Source organism: Haliotis cracherodii, unplaced genomic scaffold (assembly GCF_022045235.1).
Source record: "Haliotis cracherodii isolate W230 unplaced genomic scaffold, xgHalCrac1.p SCAF_1, whole genome shotgun sequence".
NCBI classification, from domain to species: domain Eukaryota; kingdom Metazoa; phylum Mollusca; class Gastropoda; order Lepetellida; family Haliotidae; genus Haliotis; species Haliotis cracherodii.
The window spans coordinates 52,696,642-52,720,556 of NW_027266264.1; the positions used below are offsets into that span (position 1 = coordinate 52,696,642).

Below are 23,915 nucleotides of genomic sequence, written 5' to 3' on the forward strand. Positions count from 1 at the left end.
GACAGGCCATGGTGCCATAGCTGGAATATTGGTGGACTATGCTATTAAACAACAATCAAATGCAGATGTGAAGTACAGACAAAAATATTGAAACTCGTAGGGAAAAAATATCTTCAGTGCTTATTGTAGTGTCTTTTCAGGTGCCTTATGTTATTTTGTTTTTTGACACTGTTATGATGCCTGTCACAAAGTTAAGTACCTCTGAATCATTTTGGTTTGTGTCCCCACATGTTGATTCTGCCCCCTAAAGACTTCCCTCCCAGCCCCTCCTACACCCCCACATGTGACCAAGGGCAGTAGCAGTGTCTACACAAACCTCCAGTCCCGACCGTGAGCTCTATACATGTATACTTTACAGATTGTCTTTCCATGTTTTTGGTGCATTGCTTATCAAGTGGGCCATGGCACTCTCTCATTTCTCCTGCACCTGTGGGAATGCGCACAATGTATTTGTTCTGTGGCCATGTTTGATAATATAAGGGGAGTTTAATGTTATCCTTGTGTTGCCTTGGCTATGTTGAAACATCCAAACTCGGAGAAGTTTGCGTTGATTTGAGGGAATGTTTTCGGACGTGTATTTGATTTGATAGTCTCTCACACTTGGTCTCTCACCATCAACACAGATGGTTTCCTTTTGATTAGTATTATTGTTGCCACTGCGATACGAGCCATTTGTCTTCATCCCCACATCTGTATCAGTCTCGATTCCACACTGGTATCATTGTCACACAGCTGATCTGGTTTGTTAGACTGTACCTGCCTTGTTAGCAGCAAGGGTCATTCTGTACACTCAGATTCATTACAACATATTTCCCTATTCCGAAACACCAGACAACCGCTACAATGAAAGGTCCTTCGGAGACATCTCGGAAGTAAATTGCAGTGTTGGAATTACGCTGATGTTTTTTTTCTTTCTTTTAACAAAGATGTATTCTTGGTTCATATTGAAGATGTTGATGAAGTTGTAATGGGAATAGCTTGTTTGTCACGAGGACTGCACAGTATTACCGGTATACTTCAGTATGCTTTTCAAACTATTCCTATTGCAAAAAATATAACAAATTTCAGTATTATTTGTATCATATAACTTTAACATTTACAGAGAAATTTAATCACAAATGATTTTTTCCTTTGATTTACAAAACTGTTTATAACCGGAAGTGATTTTTCTCTCACAATATATTGCAATACAATTTGTTTGCCAATACACATCCCTATTCTACACACCACATTGTTTGTATTTAGATAGAATAACGATATATCTGATGTCAGAAATGTTAATAGTATTGTGAGTGAGGGGGGCAGAATATACGGTAATAGTTGTAGGGGAATAGAATGTACACCGAACGGTCACGATGAGTGCCAGGGGTGAATAGTATGTACTTGGAAAACCAGTTCTCATCTGAGACCTGGCTCATTGTGTATGTAACATGCCTCCTGCAGACTTAATTGCAAATTTTGGACCTCCATCATTCATGAGATAATTCTGTCTAAAGGGCGTTCTGTGGGCAATATGATTATGAGAAAGAAAAGGTCCAGTGTAATATCAGGAGTGATGAAAATGTGGTTTTGACACAACGTATGGGTGATTGTGTCATCATAGCCTGAAAGCTTGGAAAGTTGTTCATGCTGTCTACCACTGGTTTGCCTGTCCCATGTTTGAGAGTTTCTGACCTTAGGCACAGGAATACAGCGGTGATATGTTTGTGATGTCATCACATCATGGATTCTTTGACAAGAGAAAAAGTGTATAAGCATCTGCAAAGCGTTGTGCAATATTGACATATTGGATGTCGGGTTTGGGTTTAGTGTTAACGTTTAAGCGTCAAATTCATTCTGAGTTTCATTGAAATACAACATGATAGAAGGGAATGGGGTGCGAAATGTTCAGAGTTGGTATTTCACTCCTAGTCTATTTATATTTATAGTAGGGTGGTGGAGTAATCTAGTAGTTAGAAGTGTTGGCTTGTTATGACGATGTCTTGGGTTCGATTCCCAACATGGATACAATGTGTGAAGCTCATTGTTGTGTCACAGGTAGGTTTTTGATGTAATATTGCTTTGGGGTTTGATTCCTGGTGTGACATACCCATGAAATATTGCTAACTGTGACTGTTTACTCAACAACTCACAGCTGCTCTGTGACATCACATTCAATTCCGTAAGGCCCGTGAAGATCTGGGGTAGAATAGGTCTTCACCAACCCAAGCTTGCTGTAAAAGGCGACTATGCTTGTCGAAAGAGGCGACTAATCAGATCGGGTGGTCAGACTCGCTGACTTGGTTGATGCATGTCATCGTATCCCAATTTCGTGGATCGATGCTCATGATGTAAATCACTGGATTGTCTGGTCCAGGCTTGATTATTTACACACCGCTGTCATATAGCTGAAATATTGCTGAGTGCGGCGTTAAACAACATGAAAACACTCAATTCAGTAACTATGTCATATAAACTGGCCTGACAGTAGGATCTGATCATGAGGAAGTGATCCACCACAATGCACATGGCAGAGAGATGAATGGCTTGGTTGGTGTGTTGTGTCACAGCTATGAGGACATTACCCTTGGCAGGTAAAAGGTGTGAGATCTCATCACAGGGAAGAAGCTTGTATAACAGAAACTGAGATGAAGCTCCATCATTTAGATCAGGGGATGACAGCACTATGCTAGATGTCAGTACAGAGGATTCCTCATGACAACCTGAGGCAGCATCAGTATGGTGAGGCAGATGTAGATGGCTGTTCACCTGTGCAGCTGTATGTGTGAGGGATTGTAATGTAGCACACACCAGTCCTTATCTGAGGGAAGAATAAAATGGTGAACAATGAAAAATAACTGTTTTATTACTTGAATTTGCCCAAACACTGGAAACATGTACACAAATTGTGAAAGAATTAATATTTCAGCCAGCAGAAGACATCTAACTTGTTAGATTAGTTTGGGAAAGTTTGTGTCGTGTTTTCCCTGAAACTGTTGTATGGTAAAAAAGTAAAGCTTGCTTTATTGTTTGCTGATCATATTTCTGCTTGCTGCATATTGTTTTTGATAGCGGTTACAAAAATAATTTGCTCATTGCTCGCTCAATGAAGAAACTTGATTCTTGCTTTTCACATTTTTATGAAATAATATAGATGCCTATGAACAACAAAACATGTGAAAGACAGATCTAGCCATTCCATCTTTAGACTCTTTTTCAGCAGCATGAGTTATGATACACATGTAAACCATTTGATAAAATGAATTGTGAAAAGATGATAATGCTGCAAAAAGTAAACAAAATCAGAAGCATGTTTTCATTTTGTTAGCTGGTATCACTATATTCATAATTGTAGGCTTTATTGGTTATTGCATAGGTTTCCTGTATATTAATTTGGCTGTTACCTAAAATGATCAAAATAGATAATTTAACCAGGTGAGCTACAGGACCCTTATTTGGCTCCAACCAAAAAACTGCATCAACCTCTCTTGAAAATTTGAAAACTTGAAAGACGTTCAGATGCATTCAAGTCTCTAAAAGTATTTTAGACAGAACTTCCTTATTTGCAGCAAGTTCTTTTTGTGTGGACCTGTTAATTAATGCTCTTAATTACATGGTGTCCTTTTTAGAATTTTGATGGGCATATTGATGACAGAAGTTCCTAATTGTTGTTTTCATGGCAGTGTCACAGCGAAGAGCGGTGCCTGAAAGCACAGTAACATCTGAGGATTGTCACACTTTGTCTTGTATTATGTCCCTTGGATATGCTTTTCAAAAATGATGCATTTATCCATTTCAGAATAAAAAATCAGTTTGTAAAAAAATATGATTTTGGACCTTTTTGCGGAACTAGGAGAAAGGGAGCTTTTAATCTTGTTACACAAGACGTGTCTTGCCCTAGGGCAGAGCGAACTAAGTTCCTGAAACTCTTTCCATCTTTTTGATTATTTTCTTTTTGTAAATTAGACTGTGTTTACCCTTTCCATTAGGACATCCATCCTGAGGAAAGTTTTTCACAATGTGCATTGTTGCATTGAAGACATAGTTTGAATACATTCCACAGTACGATCAATTGGCGTTAGATTTGCCCTGCCAGCTCCACCCGCTTAAAGAAATGTGGCCTCCATCTTTGATTGAGATGTCAATAACTGATGGAAAAACACAACTTGAATAAAGAGAACTCGGAATCAATGCTTTGAATATAATGTGATTTAATTTGAAGCTTTTAAGCCTTATTTATGTAAATTTGCTATTATGATGCTACTTGCAGGAATTCTTTTTGCACGTTCCGCGAGTTTTCCGATACTCAATGTTTCATACAATTTAATGTAAAGGAACATTTGTACATCATACACAGAGTAAAATCAAGGACGAAGAATTGATAACTCATCTTGTTACTTATGAATTTCTGGCATTAAATGATTTCTTTTACAATCAATAAACTATATTGAAACAGAATTGTTTGGATAATGGATCAATACTTGATACTTCTTGTAAGTTTGAGTGAGGACGATACTTTTAAGGAATCAATGACTCGGATGCAGAATGAATTATTTCATTTGCAAAACATTAATATTGCATGTGATGTTGTCTCATAGTATACACTATAGATTTGATTGGATCTGACCAGTAATGCAGAAACTGTTCGATTGTCTTTGTCAGGAATAATTCTTAAGTGGTATGGAGAAATTACAGGTTAAATCATTATTTGGTCTTCTTGTGGCTGCAGCATTGTAGAATCGGAACTATTATCAATGAAAGAGCTCAGTTATTATGCAGAAGCTATAGGTGTACCTTTGAAATCTGTCATACTTAAGAATGTAGGTTAAATTGAAATAGGAGGATTTAACAAAGTGCTAAGTTTATTTTCAATTTTATCCCCAGTGTACTCAGTGTTTGTTGTTATGAAACAGTTACACATAAATACAGTCAAGTGAATGTACTTGTGTCTCATTGAGTAAACTTTAAGAACAACATCTGGACAAGTATTAAATTCATCATGTCAGTCTGTATGGAAATTAAGAAATCTGTTCATGTATATGGCTTAACTACATCTGTGATTGTACATTTTATAAAGATGTAAAACTTTACAATAAAAGGCCCAGGATGTTCACATTAGCATAAAATACTGAAAAGTAAGTGAAAGAGCATTTTTAAAATATGATAAGAAAATACATAAAACTGAATACTGCCTCACAAAAATATTTGATTCTTATTCTAGCAATGGTTCAATGTTTAAAAACAAAACACTTTGGACACCCTTTGAATTTTTTAAAATAGAATTCCAAAGATTCTCTTAATTCGTCATACATTACATAAGGTTGAGGCAGCATTCATATTTCTATAATTTTCACCCTTGAAGTAATTGTAGGTGGATGTTTGACTTTTTTTTAAGAAGGTGATGCTGATGTATTGTCAGGGCTGGTGATATTAATGGTTTGTTGAGGGGAATAAGAGGGGAGGGAGGGCTGTAATAAAGGCTGTGATATGATTTGGCCTGTTATCTAGTGGAGCCCTGCTCTGGGAGTGAGTTATGATGTATCAGCCATGTAATTGTCTGTGACAGGGGGATATGCATGTTCAAGTTGATCATCACCAGACTGATGGATTATCATTTGTGTCAGGCTACTGGTCCGATGGAGAAGGGTCACTTAATTGTGGCAGAACTTTGGTCTGTGTCTTGGGGGAGGGAAATAGTGGTGTGTTTTGGAAATATATGATATAAATATACAATGATGAGGTCAACTAGCCAAATGGCATCATTCCATTATTAGTTTTAGTACATGAACTAACATCAGCTGATTTTACTAGGCAATATCAGAACCTCAGGTGTCAGACAAGTGGTTGAAGTCAAATGTTAGTCAAATGTATGGGTTTGTATTCTGTTGACAAAAGTAATGTATCTTTCCTTTTAGGCCCCATCAGTTTGTTTTCTTGATCGGAAACAGTGTACAGTTTGGAAAAATATAAATATATTTAATATTCATCATCACTTTTGTATGGGGAATATATGTCTGTTAAAATAAACAGAAAAGCGTTTTTGTTTATGTTTTTCTTACAGTATAGGATATGAATAATTTAAGAAGATAGATTTGGGGAAGAGAAAGCGTTTCCCTAAATTCATTTGGGTGAAATAGAAACACTTCATGTTTGCATCATAAATGTGTGAAGCATTTTCTTTCGTTACAAAATGCATTTAGGAGAAATGTGGAGAATGGAAGTGTTCTCCATTGAAACTGTTATTGAGGTAATTATGATTTTTCTTTCAGCAACTCATTTTACTGGATTTAAATAAACGTTTGCAGTTTCAAAGTTCTATTTTTAAGCCAATTAGAGTTTTCAAATTTTATTCCAACTTTCTCTGGTTGTAAGTCACTTCCTGTCTCAGGAAAAAAATCAAAGTTATCAAGCTAAGACTAAGCATGACACAAATGTTTGGGAATATATTTGATGCTGACAAATCCTGATGCTTCCAATCCCTGTTGAATGTACAGGATTTTCTCATTGAAAGAAGGAGTTATATTAAAAAAAGGACTGTAATAATTCAGAATTGAATCCTCATGAGTAAAAATCAACATTGCTTTAATCTGAAGGCTACCCATAAGCAATAATCTGAGGGATAATTGCTCCAAGCATTTCTCAATCCATCTTGTTAGGTGTAGTTTAGCTGGGGAGCTTGATCGTAGCTACCACCCTGGTAACATGGATTAAGCTTAAGTCGAGCGGATTTTTGTTTGTTACTTTTTTAGATTAAGTTGCAGAGTTTCTAATATTTTCTGGTTGGGCTGTCTGTCAGAGCAGAAGAAGTGTATATGCCACACAGGGAGGTGGCTCTCCACTCTCTCGCCAACTAATTTATCCTGAACATATTTAAAGGGATAGCCAGGAAGTAAAACTGTGAGGCAAATTTCTATATCCTACATTTCGGTTGAAGTTGTGTCTTGTATTAGGAGAATAAGAAATTGACTTTTTTGTGGTTGTCTGATTTAGTTCTTTGCTCCTTATATTCCTGATGTAGAGATACTGTCAGAAAATTATTTTATTTGGAAATGTGTCTGGATGTTTAGATGTGGAATGCTTACTATAAGAGAACTGCATGTATTTTTCTGAAGTTTATTTTATTAAAGTAAATAGCAGTAATTTGTGCACTTAGTCTTAGAATTCGTAGCCACATGTTATGCAGATGTTTTGAATACACTGTTAAATTAATTGAATATCTGTCATTTTCATTAAAAATGTCTTGTGATTCCCAATAAGATTGTTTTGGATTATTAATCTTTTAGTGTAATGGTGAATCACTAATCTTTATCATCTTTGTTGTTCATAAGCATTGGTATGAATGTCTGTGTTAAGTTCCTTCTTGTCAAGATGTTTTTATAAGGTTATCAACTGAAAAGTAATTGGTAAATCAAAATAAAATAATTTTATTTATTCCATAGCTTTTCTTGTAGTAAACCACAAGTTTGTGAATAGTGATATAATAATACATCGCACTCTTGTCCAAATGCTCCCTGCTCAAGAGTGCTCAGTCTTATGTTCTTTTGAAGGTGATGGTCTTGTGTGTTGACCAGAAGCTGCTGATATTCTGGAATATTCTGATTTGTACATACTAACAGTTTTATCAGGGCTTGTCACATTCACCATATGACCCCAAAAGGAAGAACTTTAAATGACCCGTCAGCATTTACTGTAACATTCTCCCCCAAAATGAAGAATATAAAATGACCTGTCCCTGGACCACAAACACAGTCATCAAGAAGACATAATTTGGGGATGCCAAATAATAAGGTTTCATATCAAAAATAATAATCCTCATTTGCATAAAAAGGTTGCTTTTGACAGTTGGGGATTCGAAAAGTAGTCATTTTTGCTTGAAGTAGGAAATATTATTGGAATTCCTTTGTGTGTTGATTATCCGAGAAGCCCTTATGGGAAGACAAGCACCCTTTGCATTTGTTTTGTGAGTTGCCTTTGATTGTTGGGACAAGGGCCTGGTCTTTGATTGAATTTGCTTTGGTTTATACTCTAGTTAATGTTATTAGCGTCAGACTGCGTGTGAGGGGTATTAGGGCTGACAGGCCTCGCCATAGGGGAAGCTTGGACTCCTCATCCTAACTGGGACCTGATACCCAACACTCATACTCCCTAAACTCACATTGATTTTTAATTACTCTCTATTAATTAGCTTTATGTTTTAATGAATTGATGTATTCTCCCTAGACAGTGTCTCCTGTTTCGTAGACACAAGGTCAGAGGTTAGAGGTTATGGGCTGGTGTATCATATTGCAACTGCACTGGGTTCCTTGACAATTTTATGTTCATTTGGTTGACCAGTGTCTCTGTTTGTGTCTCTCTGATAAATAGAGGATAGTAAAGTGTCAAGTGTGGTTATTTGGATGGTTGCATTTTTAAGAAGCATCATTCTTTGACAGGCTGGTCTGTGTTTCTATCATTTTTGTAGATTTTGTTATTTTTAACACCTGTCTATTTGCAATTTAGTCCATAATATATATATATTTTTTATTCCACGTGCCTCAATACCAAACACCCTTTCTCACATCATTTTATCATATCAAATACCTGCAGATGAAGAAAATCACTATGTGTGTTGCCTTCTGTGTTTACTTGATGAAATAGGCCACATAAACTGACTTACCAGACGTTCATGGTTCATGTGATTCACAGTACACAGATGCCTTGAACAGTGTGTTTGAAAATAAATAAATGTAAAAAATAGAATGCCTCACACCTAACGTTTTAGCTCACCTAACTGAAAGTCAAGTGGGATTATGTCAAAGCTTGTTTGTCTGGCCTGCGTTTACTTGTAGCCTGATATATGTATTTTACTGTCAGTATGTGAGTTTGTTTCCTTGTTTACAGGATGAGAGATGACACTAAAAATGGGATTGATCTAATTTTTGCACTTCTATCTACAAAGACATGCTGCCAAATCAGTCACATCTTGTTAATAATCCTCACATGGGCATCAATTAAATATAAATCTGTTTCTGAAATTAACATGCAGGTTTTTAGGTTATTTGGTTCCATTTTTCTCATTAAATATTCACCCTGCAGTTATTTTCTTTTCTTATTTAGTTCCTTTATAGCCCTGTGATTCTTTGATTGGGGCATGGGATGCTTGCTTTGATATTGAAGTTTTTCAGGACCATGTCTCACAAAGCAATCTTAGCGCTGAGATAATTGTAACAGCCATACTTTAACATGAGTTACAATAGTCATGGCACCAAGATCACTATGTGGATCAGGGCCCTGGTCATTGAAGGTAGGGGAGGGGCGGTCGGGTAGCCTAGTGGTTAAAATGTTCGCTCGTCATGCCGAAGACCCACATGGGTACAATGTGTGAAGCCAATTTTTGGTGTCCACCGCCATGATATTAATGGAAGATTGCTAAAAGAGGTGTAAAACCATACTCACTCACTCACTCACTCACTCACTCACTCACTCACTCACTGAAGGTAGGAGAGTATTTGTCACACAAGAATTATTTATATACATATCCTTCTGGAAATTTGCATTTTCCTTACCAACATGAAGTACTTACATATATGTATATGTTCAATATAATTGTTCTACTTAAGTCAGCTCTTCATCCTGGTATGGTACTAGAGTTTCACCAACAGTCTATGTCGAGATAGTAAACAGTGTTAGGCCATGCTGACAGTGCACAGAGTGAGATGATGTAACTTTGGATCCTCTGACACCAGGTGATCCTACACAAGCAGCTAACACAACACGACACAACACCAACACAACACCAACACACAGTATGGTGTCACCAGCCAAATATTGGCAGAGCTGGAGGCCAAACACTAGCTACTAAGCACTGAAGACTTGTCAGGATTAACTTCCCACTGTCAGCTTGTTATTGCAGATTAAGACTTTGCTACTTATCAGGCCATGTATATTCTCATATGTCTAATTTGCAAACACTGTTCCTATTCTTTGTGTAGGAAATGGAGTTGCAATTCTTTTGAGGGATATGTTTTTCAGGGAAATTGGGTAGCCTCGTGGTTGGAAATGTTTAGTTAGCTGAATACCTGGGTTTGATTACCCACATTGGTGCATTGTGTGAAGCCTCTTTTTTGAGTGCTTTATTATAGTCCAATGGCTAGGATAATGCAAACACATCTCATTCACCAATTGTTTTGTAATACACAACCAATCAGTTTACTGTTGATTGAAATGTTTCTTCTTTCAAGGTGTGACCATCTTTCCGTTATGTTTGTTAAACCAGGCAAATTAGATCCTTGTGTGTCAGTAAGTACTATGTATCATTCTGTTCTAGGATTTTTGTCTATGTTTATGAAGAAACTCTATAACAAACCATACTGGTGCCTTACACAGATCCATTAGACTTTAGGTGGGTTTAGACTCTGTAGAATTTGGCTTCCTGGACCCTGTTTCACCACTGGAGTTTATCTTGCCCAACTGTGTATGTTAAAGTATAGGAGTTACTGATACTCATAGCTTTGGAGTCTATGTGTACAAGTCTACAGTTCTACAGTACAAGATGGTCATAGTGCAACAATTGTTCTGTGATCTGTAACCCGGGGCCCCAGAACCACAAAGCCATCGTAGTGCTAAGGTGATTGTAACTTCCATACTTTAGACTTAGACAGTCGTAGATCGTTTTGTGGAACAGGGCCCTTGTCCTCAGGATCAGTCCAAAGTCTAGGTCAGTCCGTGTGAAACTGTCATGATGTTAAGACCTTCATACTGCTACAATTTTTGTGTAAAATGCATGCCTGTTTCTCACTTTATATCCAGGGGTGTCAGCCCATGTAAAAACTGTTCAAAAGTTTATGACAGTGGTAGCTCTGCAATTGTCTTGTGAGATGCTTGCAATGGTCCTCAGTCTCGATTGCGTCAAGGTGCGTCAGTCCATGTAGCCAGCAGTGTAGTGCCAGATTACATATGTCGACAACATCCTGACAAAACTGTTGAAACAGGGCCCCTGCTGTCACGTCCCACCCCTTGTGCCCTGGCCCGTGTGTTGAGGATTAGCGTGTTTGGACCGTAGTCGGCAAAACACTGGCGAGCTGAAGCCCCACAACCGGGTAGACAGTGTACCCAGACCCTTGTCAAACATGCCTTTTCACCTGTTCGGAGCCATGACACACAAAAATTTGTTGACCAATTAGCCGTTTGTTTTGGAGGGTAGGGACGCCCTACTGGCAGAGATTGATAGGGTGACGGATGACAACAACCTGAATGTGTTCACAGTTGTCAAACACCAGGTTCTGCTCTTGAGAAACCTGAATTTCTCCCCATGGATGTTTGCTCATGAGCGCCCTCCCACCCCACCTCTGTCAGTTGGGTGATCACCAACTACTTGAGATAACCCCATGTGTACCACTCCAGTCTAGATTGCAGGAATCCTGCCTCAAACTTGCGGCAGTTTATTTGTATAAACAGTGCCAATAATCTTAACACGAACACAAGGATTAGCTTATGCTTTACCTCATACCATTTTCACAGCCTTCCCTTTGTCTCACTGTGAATGAGACGTCCTGTCAATGAAAACATAACCAGCATATATTCCTCAATGCATGTACCAAGAAGGATTTGTTGCTGTCAACATTGATCAATGTTCTACTGATATATTATGATATGTGTCATTCTACTCTTGGGAATCATTCAGTATGATCATTGTCATCTATTTGTAGCATATGTTATATTTGGGATAACGCTTTCTTAGTCAAGTACAAATTCTAGTACTTTTTTGGGGTTGATTAAAAAAGTACTAGAATTTGTACTTTACTAAGAAAGTTAACTAAGAAAGTGTTTTCCCACATATAACATTTGTTACATTTGATCACTTCATCTGGTTCATCGTTCGCTCGTCACGCCGAAGACCCGGGTTCGATTCCCGACATGGGTACAATGTGTGAAGCCCATTTCTGGTGTCCGCCTGCCGTGATATTGCTGGAATATTGCTAAAAGCGGCGTAAAACCATACTCACTCACTCACTCACTCACTCACTCATCTGGTTCATCACCTGTTGGCTATCCAAAATACATTACCTCAAATCAGTGTCATAGTGTTCAGTCTTGAACCTGACCATTTACTGATTTCAGAGTAGAAATGGTTCTCTCAGTTATGAAAATCAGGCAGTGAGGACAAGATGGTTTTGTCCCAGTTGAAGAGTTTTAGAAATGAACAATTTATTTAAGTTACAGTGTCTAATTTCAGTCCGTTAATATATAACATTTTGGTTATTTGAGGAATGACAAAAAGGCAGCGAAGGGCAGATTTTCTCAGTCTTTCTTTCACAACAAGAAATGATGTCAGTGTACCTTATGTATTTTCAGGAAAAACAACTGGAAGCCCAGCAGGCTAAGCTCATGCCCTCTACCACGAAGAAAGCCAGATCCCAAGGTAGGTTGTGACACGCTAGAAATGTCAGACATCGGCATATGCTTCTACAAGTTAATCACATTAGTAATTGTATGGTTGTACAACCAACCCATTCTTTATGATGGAAGATTTCCCTTGGTTCTCATACACTGCTGTATCAACAGCAACACCCCAGCATGAATGAATGCACATTAATCAGATGCTCATCTGGCTCACTTTTTGACATAAAGCTGGACTTACTTAATTAATTGGTTTACAAATTCAGCTCACCCTAAAGAGGTGAAAAGTGGGGGAAAATGAAATCTCAAAAGAATTATTTTCTTATTCCACCAAATGAAAACTTCACCACAATTGTGGGGAGGGGCATACACTCAGGTAGCTTGCAATACAAATATGGATATAATAGGTTAATCTATGAGAAAAGCTTAATTAGAATTGCACACATTGCAACATATTCGATTAATTTTGGGAGACATTTAAAATTTAAAAAAATTCTTTTAATGACCAAGATTGTTCACACAAAAAATGGGGTGGTTTGATCGTCTAGTGGTTAAAATGATTACTTGTATAACTCGAGGGCTGGATTTGAGGCCCTACATGGGTACAATATTTGCAGCCCATGTCTGCTGGTTCCTGCCATGTGCTGGTATTATATTGCTATTAAAAAAAGGTAATAAAACTATACTCACTCATTCACTCACGCAATATTCTGTAAGCCATGAAATATATAATGTTCTGGCCTAAATACATGTATAACATTCCAATCACCCAACTCAAAAGTGAAAGTGCCTTTGAGAGCCGGTTCTTTTATTTTGTTTAGCCTTTCATTAATATAGTCAAGTAGCTGTTTGTGGTACGGTGTCTCGAGCCAAAGGGTCATAGTCAATTCCAGCCTAAGTAAATGAATATGGAAGAGCTGACCAACTGGCTCCATGTGTTGGGTAGCCACTGCTCCGCCATACCCAAAGCCTCCTTCAGTCTCAGTGACCAGCCAAGCCACTAGTCTGACTTTTGTTTACAGAAGTCGCTTCTTGACATGTCACAGCACATAAGTGTTGAATCAGACCACCTCACTAAAAGCTTTCTGCATGTGAACATGTTCATTACACATGTAAACTCAGAAATCCATTTTCGCTTGTGCAGCTTGTAAACCTGTGTACCTTGTGCTCATAATTAGCTTAGTACTCCAGATTCAACTAGTTACAGACCTTGAGGGGCGCTAGTGGTCCAGATGTCTAAAGCATTGCAATTTGCTGTGCAGAGTTGAATCCATTACTTACCCCAGGATCTAATGAGTGTGGGTTAAATTCCAAGATTTGCACTATTTATGATTCTTCTTGGTATGTCAGCACCTCACCTGTTGTCATGATTTTCCTCAAAGTGGTAAATGTGTAGGAACTGTGTCACTTTTGGCCCTCCTCAATTATAAATGTTACATTGCAATGATGCTGAAATAATGTTCCAGGCAGTTATTAAAACTCATTTGCCAACCTAACCAACCACTTAAATTACGTATGCAGCTTTACACACCTACTGGTTAAAGCATGTGCTCGTCACGCCGAAGACCTGTGTTCGATTTCCGACATGGGTACAATGTGCGAAGCCCATTTCTGGTGTCCCCCGCTGTGATAGTGCTGGAATATTGCTAAAAGCAGCGGAATACCATACTCACTCACTCACTCTCACTCGCTCACTCACTCACTCACTCACTCACTCACTCACTCACTCACTCACTTCACTCACTCACTCACTCACTCACTCACTCAATCGTTCGCTCAGTCCAAACTGTATTTACTGGCTTTAGTGAAATACACCTTAAGTTACTGTAGTGAAGGACACAGTTTCACAGATCTTAAGATAAGCTGCATAAAGGCATAAAATATGCAAAATAAGACCGTATGCTACCATCTTATTCCACATGAAGTGAGAAGGTCAAAGGTATAGATCATGAAATAGAAAAATCTCATGCAAAAACTTGTAGTTTCTGTTGTTTGTTTACTTGTACAATCCTTAGACTTGGTAATTGTTGGATCTCAAGAAATTTTCTTGATTGAGGACAAGGTCTGCAAGTACTGTGTTTTTTCGACTGGAAGTACACGGTTGTACATTAAGACTTTATGCTTTGCGGAAATTGAGGTTTTTGCAAGTAAATGCAAACACCACTACACTGTTGTCATCAAAGTGTTCCCAACAACACCTCACTTTGAAAGGCTTAATTCCCTTTTCCCTCAAATAGTTTTGCTTGAATTATGAAAATTCTGACAGTTTCAGAACCTAGCGACATGTCCTCACTGTATGGTCCATGCAGAAAGACATATCAATTGGCCATGGGTCCCATTAAGATCTGTGGCTGCTATTTTCTTGACAACTAACTGTGACTAGGGGAGGGCCTGATGTGATTAGGATGTCAGTTTGCAGGCTGTGATTTGAGATGCTCAAACAAGGCTGTGGTCAGCATATCACTTTCTAGAGTGTGACTTGGAAAGACAAGTTTCACTTTTGCTTCATGAATCACCCCAGAGAAAAGTCAATTGTGGGGTGTCAGGACTGGGTAAATCAATGGCAGAAGACGGCAGAAAACTTGTTTGATTTATGTTCAGTAGGAGTTTTGGAAAGCCTGATTTGAGTTGACTGGAATCTGGTCTCTTGATCATTATTTTTTTCAAAATTACGATTAATAACAGATCACTTGTGAAATGTATTTAGGATTTGTAGAGGACATGTTTATTGAATGTAAAGTCCAAGGATGATATTATGTGAATGTTGTGATGAAATAAACGGAGAGAAATTAGGATCCAGTCGAAGTACATGTTTATCCACTACTGTTTAGTTCTGTTCATTCATTTACTCACATCACAATCTTGTTTGAACATTTTTAATTTCATTTCATTGTCACAAATACTTAAAAATTAATGATTGAGCTGTTTGAAATTTACAATGAAAGTCAAAGGGCCCTTGCCTTAACCCATGTTTTAAGAATGTCCTAGAAACAATATCCTATCAACATTTGCCAACATCATGAAATTGTTCTAGAATGTCCTAATGCCATTTGTCGACTGGAAAATCACTGTCAAGGAGTTCAATGATTAAGAACTATTCCAGAACACCTTGAGGACCCTTGTAGGCATATGCAATATTATGTGACTATGTATGAACGAGTGTGTTCTTCTTACATTTTGCAAACATCTTTTTTATCAGGTTTATATAAAACTGCTGCATCTAAAAATGGGTTGTTCCTGTCAGTGCTAGGAAGGTAGTTAAAGTGAGCAGACGACTTCTGGGAAGTAATGAGTTTACAGATAGAGATCTTGTCATGAAGATTGTTTGTAGGAGGGTGTAACATAAATATTGTAATTATCCCGGAACATGAAGCGCTTTGCCTGACACACTTGCAAAACACAAGTCCATCATCAAGTGTGTATGTGTTCTTCATTTGGCTGGTGCAGACTGTCAACATCATGGCCAGCATGGGGCACATATTTCCCTAATCTAATCATATCTTCGGGAGGGTTTGTTGTTTTACATCTATACCTCCATTAGAGACCGTAGCTGGAAAAACTGTGTGGTTAGCTTCATTCAAGTAAAAAAATGTTGAGGACCAAAGTATTGAATTAAAAATTCTATTGTATTTTGCAATGATTTTTAGAACATGACATTTGAGAAAATTGTTGTCAGCTCACTTGAACCAAAGACATGTTTCCTTTTGTAGATATTTTTGACATTATCTGAAAATCAAAAGGTCTGTGAATCTGAGCTTTGCATAGATGATCCATGGAATGGTGTCATTTCAGGCCATGGCCACCATGGCAGCCTAACATAATTGTCATTCTGGCCTCTTATTTAATGGTTCCTCACTCAGTGGATCAGTGTGTGGTTTGAAATCATTTTGTTGCATGTTTTCATTGCATATGTGCTGCTATAATGTATTTCAACTATGCCTATATTCCCAACCAAAATGGTTCAGGAAAGTAAAACTGTATATATACACTGAGGGTTACTATAGGGGTCTTTCTTACTATTGCATTAGTTATACTATTGTAATATAATATTATTGCAATAGGATTGCAATAGTTTGATAAAAAACATTCATCTTTGATGATGACATAATAACAAAGCCAAACATCCACCTTTTTCAGTGATTGCAGTAGATTGTTAGAGAGTCAGGGGAGGTGCCTTTGATTATTCTTTGATACAAGTTTATGAACAAATATAAACACAAATGTAGCTGCAAGTGATTGTTATTAATATTAACTAAAATAACAAAATCCGGATTGCTTATATGAAACTTTAACTAGTTTTCCATGTACAGGTTTTCCAAGTATTCCTGACAGGCCTATATTTGTGTTTCTGTATCATCAAACAATGTCTATTTTTAAAAAAGAAAAGTGTCATGAAGCTGTTGTTAAAAAGTAATGGTTTTGCAGCTTCTGAAATGTTTGTTGTTTGGAACCAGTTATTTTCATGTCCTTTTGGCAACCTCCAAAATACCATAGACATCAGCCTGTCACACTTATTCCTTCTATCCATATGCAGTAGCAACATCATAGTTTTTCTTTGAAAAGATAAACATATTAATAAATTAAGTATTGTTATAGTGAAAAAAGCCCATTTACATTGGAGTTTAATTTTTATCATTCTGAAAATATTTAAAAAAGATTCTACATAGATTAATAACTTGAAGAAGCTGAAGAAATATGCTACACCAAAAATGATAAATGGAATTCCAGGGTTTAGCACTGAGTGTCATCATGTCATGGGATGAGGCTGATTAGCATCAGTAAACATCCCTCCATCAGTCAAACTCTTTCTTCACAAAGTAACTCAGCTCTTAACCTAGAGGGCCTTTCTGCTTAGCAAAATAAACGTCTCAAAAACATCGGATTAAATTTCCAAATTATTCCATGTGGTCTTGATCTGAATAATGCATTAATCATAGCCATCATCAGCTTATTACAAAAAGATAGCTCACTATTATAAAAACAAATTAACATATCAAATAACACACATTTTAAGATTTATTAACAGATAAATTGTCATAATAACAACCTTTGTATATATTCATTTACTCAGCAAAACAGGAAGATAATATTTGAAACTGATGATATTCAGAATGTAATGATTTAAATGATGGACAGTTTTGTTATTTACTTTGGCTAAATGACAACTGTACAGTTTCAACAAACCTATTTTCATGAATACGTAGTTTGTAAGTTCTAAATATGTATAAGTTATGATAACTAAATTCAATTACTTTCTGATGAAGAGAGTTTCAAGAGCTTCTTGAATCCAAATGGGAATGTGAGTTCATCGCAGTTTTCAAGTAGATTGTGTCTCATCAGCCTTGCTCCAAGGCTGCACTGAATGATAAGTCCATGGATGTATAGTAATGCTATCCTTATCATAGGAAAGTCTAGATAAATGCACAGTACTTGTTGGGACAGCTTGTTCTTATCATTTATATATAATCCAGGAAGTATGATTAAAACTAATAAATATTTGCTTAGAGACTGTAATAATTATTTGATGCAAGTCTAGTGTCTCAGCAAAGACGTGATGGGCCTCTTAATCATGGTTAAGTATTGGTTTACTGGTATTAAGTATATAAAGTAATATACATTTTATTGGGAAAAAAGTTTTCTTTGGGACAGTTTGATAACTTTAAAGTACCTTGATTTTTCCTGAGTTTGTAGCATCGGCTCTGTGGTCTAGTGGTAGAGCATCCGCCCGGAGAGCAGAAGGATCGGGGTTTAATCCCTGGCCGCGTCATGTCAAAAGACGTTAAAAGATGGCACTTGTTGTTACCCTGTCTGGCGCTCGGCATTAAGGGGCGAAAACAAGGACTGGTCGGTTCGGTGTCAGTATACTGAGTGTCTGAGTGGGGTATTCATGTTAAACTGCGGCATGGAATGTCAGTGAGCTAGCACTATAAATCTGCATCAGTCTGGACTAATACAAGCAGCCCCACACACACACACGTACATGCACGTCACTATATAAGTGCAATAATCCTGGAAACCCAATTTCACCTCACCCCACCTGAGTTTGTATATGCAGGTTGTAGCCAGAAAAAAGCTAGAGTAAATTTAACCCCCTGGAATCCAACATTTAACAGGATTTTAAAAGTTTTATTTGTCATAGAGGCTTTAAATCATCAGTTCTTTATGATGATGTATCTTAGAAAACCTGAATTTCATTAATTTCAGTTTGTCCAATGGATTGAGAATTTTGTTTGTCTGTAGGATCATGGTATGCCTCATTCTCTGTGCCACTGTAATGATGAATGTACATATTCCCTTTATTTACAGACAAAGAATACCGTGACACAGAGTCTAGGATGACACTTGCCAGCCGCTTCCCTCCAGAACAGTGGACAGTTGCCCAGGAGTACTTCAAGGTGGAGTAGGAGGTGATGCCCTAGGTGCTGGCACCATGGCACTGTAGTTGTCAGGTCTATTGGTGCTGATGGCCATCTGCTGATATGACTTGCTGTGCACTGTAGACTAATTTACTATATGCTGTGGTATGACTTGATGTCAGGAACGCATTACTCATATACACAGCACTGACATCCATGTCTTTGTCGCTTTCCTCTGACATTGATTACAGTGTTTCATCTCTAGTCCAAGGCCCGACTGTAAGACAAATGATAGTGTATTGAGAGTGATGACAGGTCTTCAAGTTTAGGTGTACCATAGGTATACAAAGTCATATGTGCATCTTTGATAGCAAAGACTAAATTCTGTGATTCTGGGTTGTCATTAATTCTCAAAAGAAAAATCTTATGGATTCCTGTCACATGCTGAACAAAACATTGTAGCTGGGAAATTGCTCAAAGAAAGTTTTGATCGAGATGTTCACAATCACAAGACTTGTAATCTTTTTGTAGACTTGAAAAGTGGTGAGGTTGTTATGAATTGATGTTGGATTAGCCAAAACGATGGTCATCTTATAGAAGTGTATAGGTCAGGAGAACACAAAAGACAAAGTTGAGTAATTGAATTCCACCTGTTGTTTTTGTTTGGCAATGTATGTCAAGATGCTATCCAATCTTCTTTGCAAAGCATTGATGTTGTTTCAAGTAAGATGTTTCATAAAGCACAAATCAAAGGGAACTATTGATGAATTCTGTACAGTATAGGTAAATGAGCAATATCATTACAACTAGCTACCAAAGAGTTGTTGTTGATCTGTATGAATGCATTTGTGATTTACTGCCAGTACGGGGAAAAAACATCAACTTTGGGAAGGCATTACCTTTTTCCTAAAACTTTTGTTATTGTACTTTTCATTGCAGACTTTGTCCACTCAGAAGTCATTATATCAAGTCTTGTTTTATATTACAAGTGTTTATATGCACACCCAGTTAAAAACTGTTGGTTAATGATGACACATGGTATCATTTAAGCACTGTGAGTTATTATTGTACTTAAGGCCACTGGCCCTTATACCTATCTGGTACTTGCCTGTTTATGATATATTTGATTTAATGTAACAAGGTATTCATTAACAATGACTTTTCTAAAGCGAGTCTCACTTTACTGCTTATGACAAAAATACCATAAGTTTGATTATTTTAGTTGTGTCATTCCTCCTTTGATGAAAGCAATGACACAAACACAAGTTTATTTGCAAAAGATAAATAATGCTCTGGTAAATATTTAATTGAATATTCATATTTCAAAATTTTATGTTGAAATAAATCAATAAAAATAGGTGCTCATTGTTTAATCTTCTTTTTATACTGTGGACATATTCCAGTTGATTTTCATGGACATTAATTTCAATTTATTAAATAAGGTTTGATGACTGATGTTTCTGTGGGTAGTTTGTGTTATATACAGAGGGAGTAATAATGAGGCTTGAAGATAAGTGTGTTGAAATGGTCCTTTCTCAGGCAATCACTTCTGACAAATTGGTGCAGTTGCATGCACAATTCTATTTTATTGGTGTGAAGACTACTGTGATATAACATTGAAAATGCTATCTGCAGCATAAAACAACATTTACACATTGATTTGTGAATAAGAGTACTACCCAAGGCCAAATCTTCATTTGTTATCTTGAATGGGGGTATTTTTCTGCTGCATTGGTGCCCGAGAACCCAGAATATATTTTTAAAAGCAGTATTCGTGTACACTTTTATACTGATATTGTTTTGTTAAGTATACCCTGTTGTTCAACATGAGCTGTTTAACCAAGGTGCTAACTTACATCTTGAATGATTGACCCTTCTGATATCCTTGAAATTGAAATCCCAATTCTTCAACAAACAACCATATCAATAGAAAGGACATTGACATACATGTATGTATCTTGAACAGCATCTATGCCAAAACAGCATCTATGCCAAAAGTGAGTGGCAGAAGCCTTCATATGTTGTGAAAGCTACTATTCACCTGGAAAGAATTTAAGCACCAACCATCTTTGCTTTCATATATCCTGAATGTCCATGTAACTTTTGGAAATAACAACATATGACATTTTTCTAAATTTCATATGTGTAAGATACTACTGACACCTGTGGAAGAGTTGGTACAAGAACACTGTATGTTTCTTCAGATGGCATTTCTTCAAGTACCGAGGCATATCACATGATACATGATACATAGAGTGAGTGAGTTGTATAATGTCCCTTTGAACATTATTACAGTTCTATCACAGCATCATGATGACATGACAAAGAAGCAGGGGACTCAATTAAAAAGGTAGTCAAATAACCATCGTCATATGAATCAGGTCATTAGAGAATCGATTTTGGTTTCTATATGTTTATATGAGTATGTCACTTCAATGTCCAAAAATAACCAGTCTTGATAATATGCCGAAACAGATCCCAGTGGGCATATTAAAGGCAAAATAGCTGTGAAAATTATGTGAATGGATCAGAAACAAAAACAAATGGGTCAAAATATGGGTTCTGGTATTTTATATGGAAATATATAGTACGAGGTGCTAAACTTTTTTCCGTGTGTATAATTGTCCTGCAGGTAAATTTTGTAATGAGTACCTGCCGCTGCAGGAGCTACGTCTGCATGGTTCTGTTAGTCAACAAGCACAAACCATGCTATTTCTTGGTCTTCCTTGTCTAAAGTCTGTGATCTATGTGTTGAGTCTTCGAAACTACAGTTAATCTGAGTGTTTGCTAAATGTTTCTGATCAGATGTTTTTGCTGTAATGATCTGAACTATTTTCCTACCCTTTTATGTGTGTCTGTTTCTGTTAGTAGTGTGATGTGATTATCAGTGGTTTGCATTTGATCTGTTTGATAAGTGGATGTAGAATCTAATGCAAAAAAGCATATCAATAGAACTAGGCCCAACACAAACTGTACATTTTTGTCTAAATTGAATGTCCACAGTACAGACACATTGTATTGATGGAAATACCTGTTGCTTGTTGTTTGTAGTTCTATAGTACAGAATTCCTTTTGTTATGGTATTTATCAAGAACAATAGGAGTAAATCGATCTCCGTGCTTGCATATGTCTACCATTTTTATTTATAGCTGCGTTCAGTACATTTAATTATTTAACCCTGCCTTTGTTGCAACTATGGCCTTGATCCTATTGTCAGTATTACCCATCATTTGGATACCAATAATGTATATGTGTACATACTGAAGGTAAGAATATCTAGCAGCGAATACTTACATAATATATTTGATGGTTTGCTTTTTGTATTCCTGTGGCGATACCTGTTTACTATGCATCTTTGTACACTTGCTTCACATTCCTTTAGTAATTGTTTAATTGTATTTGACAAATGGTTGTCATTTTACATGAATATGGCTGAATAACCAGGTTAATCCTTGATCCTGCAATTTGACTGGTGTGTCCTCTGTTCTTATCGATGTAAGTGATGCTTGTGTTGACTGGCCATAAGTAGTTATGTATGTGTGCACCTGTGTTGTGAACCCACCCAGTCTGTTGTGTGTTAGTAGTGCAAGGTCCAGTGTCCCTGTATAAGAGTGAGCAATCCATATTTACATGTCCTTGGTATTAGTTTTGTTCCACATTCACCTTCTTGTTTACCAACGTCTTAATATGTACTGATTGATTGGTTAATCAAAACATAATACTTAAATTTGGTTTGAGCACATATGGCTCAGCTTCCTCACAGTTTGCCTTTTGATTGATTATTCTGAGGTCCATGTCATCTGTATTGTGGATGCTGTGCCTCATCATTGGAGAGTGCAGTTAAGGTGAATGTTGGAAAACAAACAATGACTGTGATATACAACTTTGAACATTCACAGTGTAGGTGTGTCCTTGTTGTCTTGCTTTTTTTACAGATTGATTGCACCAGTATTTGGTTTGTTGGTGTCTACTGCTTGGATGTTCCTTCTGTGCTGGACAGTACTGGACATGGCCATACTGTACAATTGATAATAAATTATTACACAATATGATGAGCAAACTTTGGAGTTATTTGTTGTAAAGTACAGTTAAACACTGTTGTGGCAAATGGATATATGTAAATAGAAAAAAAACAATGAATAAAGAAGGAATATGCAGGGTCCATGCTTTTGCTTCGAGACAAATGTGTTTTGAAACAAAAAGAAGAAGAAAAGCCTGGTCACTTTGCCATTTCTAAAATCTGGAATTGATGAGAAACATTGTGTATGTGTTGTGTGTACATGGGTGCGTGTAATGTGTCCCCTAAGATGAAAAAATGATGGCCCCCTGAAGGCCAAGATGGTTGCCAATTTTCCTTTCAAATATCCATATCCTCTTTTGCCCAGGCCCTTGTCAGTCGGTCATGGCAGTTGGTCACAAATGTGCCAATCCTGGAGCTTCTGAACAGATCTGCCAACCTCACCCTTTCTTTCTTTTCAGATGCTCAAATGTGCATAGGAGTAGTTTAATTCCGCTTTTAAAAAGTACACGTATGTTTCTCGGATGTTACCACATGCATGGTAAATCAGTTTCTTTATCCATGTGTTATCTTTATCCATATATAATATGTCAATGCGGCATAACTACAACCATGCTCTGATGAAGCGTTACAGACACTGACACATTACACTGATCTATTAGAAGTGCCGGTACCGAAGTGTCCATTACTATCGGGGAGTATGAATGGAACTATAGGACTACCTGTCATTATTGATTGTCAGGAAGAGTGCCTGTAAATACCTACATTGTTTCAAATATTTTCTTATTCAAACGAATGATAACATATCGATCATATGTCTATCTTTCGAAAGTGCACACACTTAGTTACTCCTTGAGTAACTGAACAATCCGTTGAAAGAGGCGATTGGGGACATAAGGAATTCCAATCCGATTCCTAACACAAAATTCGATCCGACATTTGAAAATCAAAGGATCGTTTGCAAGGTATCTTCAAGGTGTTACTAGATGAAACTTCGCAGGGTGTTCTACCAGAAGGCGTAGAAGATTTCCCCCGGGAATAAGCGGCTGCATGTTGTCTGTACCGCAATGACCCTTGGAAGAAAATCCAGGGTCGTTCCTCAACGTGATGTGCCGTAACAACCCTGTGGTTACCACATGCGCACCGGTGGCTGTGGGTCACGTCCCATGTCCTTCTCGGGGGAT

At 37.3% G+C, this 23,915-nt stretch overlaps 1 protein-coding gene across 1 annotated transcript in view; it reads left to right on the forward strand.

The window, feature by feature from the left end:
• LOC139479371 (S phase cyclin A-associated protein in the endoplasmic reticulum-like) overlaps window positions 1-22,743 on the forward strand; it is a 105,626-nt gene extending 82,883 nt beyond the window's left edge. The window contains exons 28-29 of the mRNA XM_071262231.1: window positions 12,313-12,379; window positions 18,664-22,743. Of these exons, the coding sequence (XP_071118332.1) occupies window positions 12,313-12,379; window positions 18,664-18,761 (165 nt within the window). The 3' untranslated portion in view covers window positions 18,762-22,743. The remainder of the gene's footprint in view (window positions 1-12,312; window positions 12,380-18,663) is intronic.
• Window positions 22,744-23,915: the final 1,172 nt, after the last annotated feature.